Source organism: Scomber scombrus, chromosome 24 (genome assembly GCF_963691925.1).
Source record: "Scomber scombrus chromosome 24, fScoSco1.1, whole genome shotgun sequence".
In the NCBI taxonomy this organism is placed as follows: Eukaryota; Metazoa; Chordata; class Actinopteri; order Scombriformes; family Scombridae; genus Scomber; species Scomber scombrus.
Window position 1 is genome coordinate 1,326,068 of NC_084993.1, and position 11,486 is coordinate 1,337,553.

An 11,486-nucleotide genomic window follows, 5' to 3' on the forward strand; every position below is an offset into this window, starting at 1 on the left:
AAAGGATCACTGCTGTTTTCAAATTAGTGAAAAAATGATGTTTCCAATTGGCACTAAAACTACTAGTTATGTAGTTTTATTAGCATGAAACTACTTAGAATATAAATCATAACAATAATAGGTTGCATACATTTATGGGAATATTTTATTTTACGTAAAGATAATGTGGCTTGTGTTCAAAATGTTCAATAAAACCCCCAAAAACTGTTGCTCTCATTTAGCATTTGATATTGTTTTCATGATATAAAATACTATATTTTGAACATATTCCCATATTTGGATGATGAAAGTGTAGATAAAGAATTTTGAAATACAAGGAGAATCAACCTTGTCCCTACTTGGATCATGTGTCAGCTTGCATAATAAGTGGGTGAACCTGTCGTGTGAGTGTGTTCAGAGGACAAAGTTCACCCACACACAGCGGCAGCAGCAGAGAAAACCTTTGACTGTTTAAAGACAGAAAAACTACAAATCCTCTCACTCAGAATCAGAGGAGATGGCGGAGAGGAAAGCCGTCTTGTTCAACTTCTGGGGGGTTGCTGTCTCCTCCAGGCCTGATGCTATTTTCCACAAACTGGAGCAGTTGCATAAACTGCCACGGTAAGGAGACCACTTACGCAACATGTCTGCACTGTAAATTTGTGAGTAATTTGGTGTCCGGATCAAAATGAATTACAAGTAAATGATAATTTGCTCATGCAGGAAAATATGGTTAACTATATGATTAATCTTCATTAAAAATACAACAAATTAGTTTTTTCCCAATGTGTCAGTTGCTTGTGAATCAACAAAAACAACACTATTACAGTAAGACCTGACACACTGCACACTGCTCTTAAATGCTGTGTGCAGTCATTGTTAGTGATGGAAAGTAACTAAGTACATTTACTCAAGTTCTGTACAAATTTGAGGTACTTGCACTTTACTTGAGTTTTTCCATTTAATGCTACTTTTCACTTCTCATCCGCTACATTTAATTTATTTAAGATTTTACTTAAAATAATATATTTTTATATTCTGTTGTTTAAAATGTCTGCTCTTCTTTTCTTTTAAAAGCTGTTGTGTGAAATGTGCTAAATATATACATAACGTGTATTATTATTATCATAAAACCTAAAACTAAAACATGATAGTGATATGATGTGATGCTGTAATACTATTAATCTACCCAAAGTATCTAAAAGTGGCTCCATATTGATGAGTTACTATATTAAAATGCTCTCACATGTATTTGTTGGTGATTTTTTTTTTGAAAACCATATAGAAATATATATGATATAATAATAGTATAACTCCAAAAGAAGCCAGCGTGCTTAATGATTACTTTTCATTTTGACTTAAACTGCAATTTCTGGTTATACTTATGTACTTTTACTTAAGTAACATTTCGAATTCAAGACTTTTACCAGTGTTGGAGTATGTTTGGACTACAGTATTTCTACTTGTACTTTAAAGTAAAGAATACTGAATTCTGCTGTTTCAGTGGTTTCCTGTCCAGCGTGGCGTCTCAGAAAGGCAGCGCCATGAGCCAGGCGGAGAGAGGCGAGGTGGCGCTATCTCAGGTGGGTGAAGTGATGCCCTGCTTATAAAATCATCTCCTGTTGGCACGAGTTAATATTTCAATGAACCAATGAAGCTCTGCCTTTCATATTTTCAACTCAGTTTTATTGTGTGTGTGTGTGTGTGTGTGTGTGTGTGTGTGTGTGTGTGTGTGTGTGTGTGTGTGTGTGTGTGTGTGTGTGTGTGTGTGTGTGTGTGTGTGTGTGTGTTTGTATAGATGATACCAGCATTTGAAGAAGAGTGTGTGAAGGAGGCCCAGGTCAGGAGTGTCTCTCTGCCGTCTGATTGGTCAGTCAGAGGCCTGCTGCAGGAGTTCAGAGAGGCGATGACAGACCTCCAATCAGCCGTCTTGAAGACTGCCACCACCCTTCGTCACAATGGTACACACATTAAACACACATGCATTAAAGGACTGTTGGAAAGTAACTTAAGTACATTTACTCTAGTACTATACCCACTTTTACATCTGAGTATCTGAGTACTTCTTCCACCACTCTTAAAGGATCAATTCATATTATTTAAAAAAAAAAAAAAGGCTGTGATTCACACATCCTCACATCTCCTTCCTCGACCATCAGGGTTACTGACAGCAGTGTTGGCCAATCACTGGCTCGATGACGGTGCAGGTAGAGAAGAAATGGGCCGCCTTCTCTCTCTGCTGGGCGGCCATTTTGACCTGGTCCTCCAGTCCTGTCGCTCAGGTCACAGGGTCCCCGAGGCCGCAATGTTCAGCTCCGCTCTGCAGCACCTGGGAGTGACATCACAACAGGTAGAGGACACACCTACAGTACACATACATGAACATCATGGATCCTACCACTACGACTACTATCACTTCTACTACTAAAAATTAAAAAACTTAAATTAGGCTTGTATGTAATTAAATTATGTCAAAAGGTAATTAGGTAGCTTTAACCCATTATCACAGCCTAAAAAGATGTGCATCTGTGTGTAACATGATGTTGAAACAGACGAAATGAACAGTATCATAACAGTCTGGCCGTCTGTGTATTGGTTGGCTGACATTTTCTTATTTCAGGCTCTGTGGTTGGACACAGATGAGGAAGGTGTGAAGGCGGCAGAAGGAGCGGGGATGAAGGCCATCTTGGTGGAAAAGCTGGAAGACGCTCTGGAGAAACTAGCCAGCTTCACTGGAGTTCAGGTACGGACCAGATTACATAATAATTCAGTCTCACGGTCTGCTATCGTGCTTATATCAGCATGGTAACATACAAATGTGTGTGTGTGTGTGTGTGTGTGTTCCAGGCTGTAACAGCAGAGAGTCCGCCACCATCCTGCAACCCTGACGAAGTGTCTCATGGATACGTCACCATCAGGGTAAAGATGTGTAACCATGGCAATATAAAACTGTTTTAGATCAATTGAATCACGAAAGTAAGACATGATAATTCCTCCGTCTGTGTCTCAGCCTGGCATGAGGACCCATTACGTTGAAATGGGCTCAGGACCACCAGTTCTGCTGTGTCACGGCTTCCCTGAGAGCTGGTACAGCTGGAGGTACCAGGTACGATGCTCAAAGGACACTTACTCGCCTGTTGCTCTCTCTCTCTCTGCCTGAACATCCTCACCTCTCTCTTTCTCTTTCTTTGGTAGATCCCAGCCCTGGCAGCAGCCGGGTTCAGGGTGTTGGCTCTGGACATGAAAGGTTATGCAGAGTCTACAGCGCCTCCAGGTGTGTGCTTGTACTGTAAATGTGTAAATGTGTGTAGGCTTCCCCTCAGACAAGTTTCATGGATGCTTATGGAAATCATGATCACATAGACACTCACAAATTGGGCCAAAATATATATTAGAGATATTAGTTTCTGACTCTGGCAAAGTGAGAAAACAGTAACATTCCCCAGCACTACTGTATTTCTTCCTGCTTTAACTTAATGTTTAGACCGTTTATGTAAACAGTGTAGGAAATGTCAATATGAAAATCTTCCAACTGAATTTTGATGTATTTGCATTTATTATGTAATTCTTCCACTGACAGACATCGAAGAATATTCCCAGGAGAAGCTGTGCAAGGTACACAAGCATTTTTTATTCTTTGCATTACTGTAAATCCAATGCATTTGTATTCTAAATGCTATAAAATATGAACTTAGTATTCTATTTTTACTGTATTTTCCAGGATTTAATCACATTTATGGACAAAATGGTGAGTTATAACACATTTCACTTACAGTAAACATAAAGCACTCTAGTTTTCGAACATAAACTGAAGAGTTTAATAGTTGTCCACATTGTGTTCTCGTGGATATAAAATTAACAAATTCAAATCCTCTATTTGTCTCATTTCCAGGTGATACCTCAGGTCACCCTGGTGGGTCATGACTGGGGCGGCGCCCTGGTCTGGAACATGGCTCAGTATTATCCTGAGAGAGTCAGGTGGACAAATACAAATACACAGACTCATTCATCCAAGTCATGCTTTACTCTGAAACTAAATGTTTTTTTGTTTTGTTTTTTTACTGTGAAGGGCTGTAGCATCTCTGAACACTCCTCTGTTCCCTGTGGATCCTTCTGTTAGTCCTGTAGAGAAAGGCAAAGCCATTCCCATTTTTGACTACCAGCTCTACTTCCAGAAACCAGTAAGTCTGTCTGCATCATGCCGACACGCTGACACATGAGAGATTTTAGATATCAAAAACATGTCTGTGCACAACTTCCCCAAGTAAGTAAATAAGATTTTAATCTCTTAAGGTCTTCCTCTCATGTTCCTCACAAATAAAATACAAAACAAATTATTCAAGCTTCCTACTTATTCATGCTTTGCTGTTGATCAGCTTCTCATAAAAGTTAAAAATAGTCAAATGAACAAGGTGCTGTCCACATTGAGAAATAGCTCAGTAGGATGAGCTTGATAAATAAGACAATGTTAGTGGTGTTTCGGTTATCAGTCTTTTTCTGAAGAAATAGAAATATGAGGATGAACATAAAGACAGTCATGAGGAGGTGTAGCTTTGAAGTATTATTTGCTGCATCTTTTTTTAGAGATACCAACAGGAGTAACCTACAAGAATGGTGGCATGGAAGTGCAATGACTGAACTCGTGGTCAGGGACAGAAGGCTGAGGCATTTACCAGAGACGAGGTTGGCAGGTCTGAGGCAGGCAGGGTCGGCAACAGGAGACCAGCCCAAAGATGAGTGCTGGAGAGTCTAACATGTGAAGTGCAAAGAACAACCTGAGTGCCCAGGTGAACAAAGTTGACTGATGAGGTGGGTGTGGCTGACCGGCAGAGTGGAGCAGAGGTGAGATGAATGGAAAATTACCAGAGCAGCAGGAAAGTAGGAGAGCAGACTGACATATAGGTACTCCCAGAAAGAGGTGGAGCTCAGGAGGATGAGCTGGTAAAACTAAATGAAGCTTATTATGGATGCTAAGTTAGTTGGCAAAACATTTTTAAAAGTATTCAGCTGCTCTTGCCTTTTTGTTCCATAACCCTCTGCTTCCACCTCTCTTTATGGTCACGAACAAACCCACCACACCACTGAGTCCCCTTCACAATGAGATCTTTTCTTTGGGCATATTTAAATCTTTGCTATGGATGTTGGCCTTTAAAAACTCAGCGAGAATCAAACTCATGTCTCCTAACAGCCTGAGCTACCTGGACTGGTGAACTTGAGTCCGTTTCTTAGAGCTTTTCAGTGTTTACTCAGGGTGTGTGATTTCAACTGATTGCACAAAGTCCAGGATTGAGCACACAACCGTAAAGCTTCTAAGCAGCCACTACAGGGAGTTTCACTGAGTGTGTTTCTCTTGCAGTTTTCAGTCTTTTCTCTCATACCAGTCCCTCAGAGCAGTCTTCTTATAATCTGCACCACAGTGACAGCCATGCCGACCTCAGTTTCTTTGAGTTTTTCATTATTTTCTCAGGGTGTCTGACTTTAAAATCCAAACATCCACTTTAGTCTTTGAGCTACAGATGTTTGCTGTTGGGATTGTTTCCACCAGGACAAACACTTTCATGCTGACTTGTTTGAGCTTTTCAGTCTTTACTTTTGGGTTTCTGACTTTTAAGAACAAGCCTGCTCACAGAGGATTGAACCCACAACCTCAAACCTTCTGAGAAGTGTTTGAGCAGCTTTGTTTTTGTGGAGCTTTTCAGTCGTTCTTCTCCTCTTGGACATTTTGTTTGAAAAAGAAGACTGAGGACCCAACACACAACCTCAGTCTTTGATGATCATTACTTCTTTGGGTGTTTCTCTCACAGCTTTTGAATCTAACCTCAACCTCACAATTACTTAACAATCTCTCAAAATCTCACTGATTAACACGCAGTATCTCGTATATTTGACTGTCCACAATCAGACATGTTAAAATGAAAATTAGCTGTTTTTTGGGAAAGTTATCATTTCACTCATGCAACAAATTTCCCATAACGCTTTCAGAGAGGAGTCTCGTTGCACAGTGGGATTTGTCATCTGTGCACAACAACAAGGCTTTGAATCTGTAACATGTGAACATATGTGTGTGTGTTGCAGGGTGTAGCGGAGGCCGAGCTGGAGAAAGACTTGGAGAGAACATTCAAGATTTTCTTTTCAAGCAGCAGTGAAGCAGTGAGTAGACACACACACACACACTCACACTCACACATATACTGTAAACATACAGTATCAGGTAGAAATTTATATTTCTTTATCTCTGTGCATTTGTCCTCAGAAGAGTCGTCCCAGTCTCAGCACTGCAGGAGTCTGTGCTCGAGGTGACGCTGAACTCAGGATGTCCTGCTAAATATGATTTTTACACCTCAGTAAAATAATGAAAAGAAAAAGAAAAACAAGCTGACACGTCCTGTTTGCGTTGTGTTGCAGGCGGGCTGTTTGTGGGTCTACCAGAGCAGATTCCTCGCAGCTCCATTCTAACGGAGGCCGACCTGCAGTACTACTGCAGCCAGTACAAGGAGCACGGCTTCAGGTCGCTCAGATAAAACACTGCAGCTTTAAGAACCTTAATTCACATATTCAGCGAATGAAGCAGCTCGCACTCACAGAAAATTTCTTCATTTTTGATTATTTTCTGTCATCTGTGTTTCATCGGCAGGAGACGAAAATATTCACTCTGATGGGTAATAGATGTTACACAGAAAACATCATTCTTTAGGAACATACTCTGGAATAAGAGGACTTTAGCTTCTGAATACAAATAATACATTAAACTAAAACACATCATTTGTGCTTTATCGCAGATCATGTTCAAATCTGGGGACATCCCTAATATCTGCATCAACAATTAATTGATTAATCAACAGAAAATAATCAATAATAATCAAACAATAAGCAATAAATGCCAGTTCCAGCTGCTTAATCACTACTAGGTTTTTGGTTGGTCTAACAAAACAAGGCTTTTTTCTTCTTCTAGACCAAATATGAATGGCACATGAATTAATAAAGACAGCAATCATTGGCTGCAGCCTTAGTTTTTAAATATTACTTAATGGAACTATTTTTTGTGCCAAAAACCTAAAAATATCATTATCAGGATGGAGAATGCTTCTTCCAGTGACACAGCATTTTAATATACTTCTAGAATAAACCTCACTTAATAAATCATCAAATAAACTGCAGTCAGTCAGTAATCCTCTTGTGTTTTGCTTCACAGGAGACAACTGAACTGGTATCGAAATGGTGAGACGAGCTGGAAGTGGATGTGTTCTCGTCCCAGAGGGAAGGTTTGTAAAGATGCCCGTTAATTAATTGATTCATTAATTATAAAAACAACAACATTCAGAAAAAGTTAAACCTGAACTTTAACCCTCACATCCCGGGAAAACCTGCAACGCAACTAAAAAATGTTATTCTGGAGAAGCTTTGGTCATAACATCTGCACACTAACATCAAATAAACCCTTAAACAGGCTCTTCACATCAGTTCCTTATCCTCTTAAATCCAAATCAGTCATACTGTAGGTTCATCGTCTGTTTAAAATACCACAAATGTTCAATTTACGTCACTGTATCATTTATCTCAGAAACCTCGAACGTGTTTAGATGTTCAGATGAGCTCATTCTGTCATTGTCAAGCTTTTAAATTTCAATCACAAAAAATGAAATCAGCTGCTCTAAAACAGAGAAATCCAGATTTGCTGCATGGCAGATTGTATTATTTGCTAGTAATCCAACGAGTATGAGTACATTTTTTGTTATTTAGTCCTCTTTTAAAGTGTCCCCATGAAATGTTTTAAAGTTAAAATGTCAGTTTACGGACACTTAAGATGTCAGTATGCTTCACATTTACTAATGAGATGTTTCTGACCATGTTTTAAGTGTTTTAAACCATAATATGAACAATAATGTGTGTGCAATCTTTGGATTTTGAAAATTTGAAGATTTCTCCGTGTGTGTGTGTGTGTGTGTGTGTGTGTCTTAGCTGCTGATGCCGGCGCTGATGGTGACAGCAGGTAAAGATCCGGTACTGCTGCCAGTCTTCACCAAGGGAATGGAGGACTTGGTAAGGAAAAAAACTCCCCAAAAAAAGCATTATCAGTAATCAATAATCAATAATCAATAATTTCGTCCATCCTGCTGACAGAATCCGTTCACTAATTTCAGATCCCGAACCTGAGCCGAGGACACATCGAGGAGTGCGGACACTGGACTCAGATGGACCAGCCGGCTGAGACAAACAGGATCCTGATATCATGGCTTCAAGAAACACACAAGAAGGCTGGAGGCGTTACCATGGCACCCAAACTGTGAGGGAGGGAGGGAGGAATGAGAAGAGGGGAGGAATGGAGGAAGGAAGGAAGAACATATTGAATGAAGAAAGGAAAGGAGAGACAGAAAAGGAAGGAAGGAAGGAAGGAAGGAAGGAAGGAAGAGAGGATGGATACAGGGAAGGAAAAAAGGAACAAAGGAGGGCAGAAAGCAAAAAAGGATGGAAAGGAAGGGAGGAAAGGAGAGACAAGCACTCTGTAATACAGTTTTTATTTCTGTATTTACATTTTTTTTGTTAAAACTGCACAAAAATATGAAAATAAGACGAATACAGAACTCATGGATACTGACATGATTTATAAGGGAGATCATTTCTTATAAAGCAACATTTATCTCTCATTTGAAAATGTATTCATTAGTTCATGTAGATTTTTGGAATATAAAATAAAGATATTTGATGAATAAAGTGGGTTTAATTGGTACTGTGACTCCATTTAAGCCCACGTCATGATTTATTTACTAAATATGAAACAAAATATTGATTTAAAAGAATTAAAAACAGCAATATATGTATTCAGTAACATGTTAAATAATAAAAAATTAGGAAAATTTTAAAAGGTGTGACTTCAGATGTAACCTCCATTGTAATCATCAACATTTTCATCAGTAGCTTTAACAGTTACACTTATATTTATTTTACAATTAAACACTGTACCATCTAACTAGTTACTCCCCAACAATGGTTGGTCAATGTTAAAGGGTGAAGTCGTGTTATTAAGAGGCAGATCTAAGAGATCAGGTCGAGTGATGAAGACCAGGAGAGCAACGCCGCCCTCTGGTGGTTGAGAGGAGAACTGCATTCACAGTTTGTTGTGCTTGAACAGTTTCTCCCACGATGGCATGATGTGCTCGTAAATTCTCTCTATCTGTAAGACAGACACACACGCGCACGCGCACACACACACACACACACACACACACACACACACACACACACACACACACACACACACACACACACACACACACACACACACACATAGATAAAGACACTGAGACTGAGTAATATAAAGCTGTAAACTCAGACAAAGGGAGGCAGTGTGTCTAATTTGAGCCAAAAAAAAGTTCATAGTTTGTCATCTTTGTGTCTAGAACTATAAACAATTGACTGATTAATACAATTAATAAGATAAAACATTCCTTTATTAGTCCCACGTTGGGGATTTATTAACATTATTGAGTCAGCAAAATGGACAGAGTAGTAAAAATAGAAGAGCGTCAATAAAGAAGAATAAATAATAAGTAAGTACAAAAGCAATTAAAACAATAGTAGTAAAAATATGTTAATATTATATAATTATTTATCCAGAAAATTGGCACATTTACTCTGTTTTACATCATTTGTAAAGGGAAACTTTGGCTTTATGGAATTATCATTGGACATATCATTTTTGGACATTTTATGGATTAATTGATTATAACTGGATCTATAACTGACAGGATAATTGATAAGTGTCTTTTATTTTTGTTGTGCCTCAAATGAAATGATATGTGTGAGCTTGAAATGTAAAAATGACGCAGAAATAAAGACATTTAAAGTAATTTAACCTCATGAGACCTGAGTTTATTTTACTGTACAACACAATGAATCCACCAGTGTATAAAACTATTTATTTCCTTACATTTACACCTTCCCTTTCCCAATGGACTCAAATGAGTACTAACACATGTCGTATCTTGTTATTAAAATTAGTCACATTTGTAAAACGTATCAAACTACAAACATTATTAAGCATAAATAAAATATAAAATCTGATCAGGTTTTATACCTGCTCCACTTTTGACTCTGCCAAGATGCTGCCATCTAATTTTTTTCCTGTAATGTGCTTTTGTTACCACTAGGTGGCACAAAAAGGTGTGTATGAATGAGGTCAACAGGTCAAAGTTTAGCAGACTGAAGTGTAAGGTCCAACAAACCCAAAATGTAACGTCCCCATATGAGATGGTAAAAGGCCAACCTGTTCAGATTTCTTGACTCCGTATCTGAAGAGCGTCGCCTGGTGCTCGCTGTTGTGGAACAGGATGTCGAACGTCACCTCGCGGCCCATCAGGTCGTCGATGGCCTGCTTCACCACGTTGTGGAAGTCTCTGGCCGGGAACGAGCCGTCCAGCATGTTGCTCACCTGGGAAACAGACGAGGATTTTAATGTTTTCTTTCTTTCCTCCTGAGATCATCGCAGGTTTAATGCCTTTAAAATCTTTCGTGTGTTTCAAACCTTGTATTTCTTCCCCAGCAGCTCCACTGGATCCAGTTTGATCTCTGACCTCAGAGCTCTGCCGAACAGCGGCAGCTTGGAGTCTGAATCTGATGAAACACAAACATCACACGCGTTTTAAAGATTGATAGAAAATGCTGGAACAGACTTATCAAACCATTTCTGTTTATGGGTCAGAGATAAATAAGGGTTGGCAAGATGAGAGATTCAAAAATCAGTTGAACTAGTTTTAAAAGCAGCATCAGGTTTGTTAAAATGTACATTTAGTATTTTTGTTGGTTTTATATCATTTGAAATGACATTTGCACCATTTTTTAACCAAAAGTAAGACTGAATGCTCCTGAAAAGTTCAAATGGTGTAACCACAAAAGAATGATAAATATTACATATATTATCCTCCTAGAAAGAAAGAAAGAAAGAAAGATAAAGGAGGAAGAAGAGAAAGAACAAGAAGTAGGAGGATAAATGAAAGGAAGAACAGGAGAAAGAACGATAAAGGGAAGAAGAGGAGAAAGAAAGAAAGAAAGAAAGAAAGAAAGAAAGAAAGAAAGAAAGAAAGAAAGAAAGAAAGAAAGAAAGAAAGAAAGAAAGAAAGAAAGAAAGAAAGAAAGAAAGAAAGAAAGAAAGAAAGAAAGAAAGAAAGTTAAGCTGTCAGGTTCCTGATCTCCATGGTTACCAGAGTAAATGTAATATTTAGGAACAATTGTATTCCATTAGCTTTATTTAATATAAAGTTATAATGTAAGATCATGCCAAACTAGTTGATATGGTGTTTTATTGACTATTTACTGTTTTTAAGCAAGTTGAATTATTTGGTACAAAGTTTTTATGGTTACACCACTTAGACATTTTTGCCATAATCCTCTAATATATTCTCTCAAAATGGATTAAAAGCAGAAATTTGATGCTGGGTCCACAAAAAAAGAATGTGTGCAAGTTATTCATACGTTTATTTTCATGTTTCAACCCTTTAAATTTAAACTAA

General features: G+C 38.4%; 2 protein-coding genes across 3 annotated transcripts in view; one reads left to right on the forward strand and one right to left on the reverse strand.

Moving 5' to 3' along the window:
- Positions 1–407: 407 nt before the first annotated feature.
- Positions 408–9,827, forward strand: ephx2 (epoxide hydrolase 2, cytoplasmic). 2 transcript variants are annotated; one of them, XM_062414470.1, is made up of 19 exons: positions 408–600; positions 1,484–1,562; positions 1,778–1,940; positions 2,139–2,329; positions 2,600–2,722; positions 2,827–2,898; positions 2,990–3,085; positions 3,175–3,253; positions 3,560–3,594; positions 3,701–3,727; positions 3,872–3,957; positions 4,049–4,160; positions 6,055–6,129; positions 6,233–6,275; positions 6,385–6,487; positions 7,172–7,241; positions 7,939–8,019; positions 8,121–9,287; positions 9,340–9,827. In XM_062414470.1, the coding sequence occupies exons 1-18, from the start codon at positions 497–499 to the stop codon at positions 8,265–8,267; spliced, it is 1,686 nt and encodes a 561-aa protein (XP_062270454.1). In that variant the 5' UTR covers positions 408–496; the 3' UTR covers positions 8,268–9,287; positions 9,340–9,827. The 2 variants fall into 2 exon arrangements, with proteins under 2 accessions (XP_062270454.1, XP_062270455.1); XM_062414471.1 differs by having other exon boundaries at positions 6,236–6,275.
- Positions 9,022–11,486, reverse strand: part of plaat1l (phospholipase A and acyltransferase 1-like) — a 4,702-nt gene continuing 2,237 nt past the window's right edge. The window contains exons 3-5 of the mRNA XM_062414500.1: positions 10,502–10,590; positions 10,244–10,408; positions 9,022–9,151 (exon numbers count right to left, since the gene is read on the reverse strand). Coding sequence (XP_062270484.1) covers positions 9,086–9,151; positions 10,244–10,408; positions 10,502–10,590 — 320 coding nt within the window. The 3' untranslated portion in view covers positions 9,022–9,085. The remainder of the gene's footprint in view (positions 9,152–10,243; positions 10,409–10,501; positions 10,591–11,486) is intronic.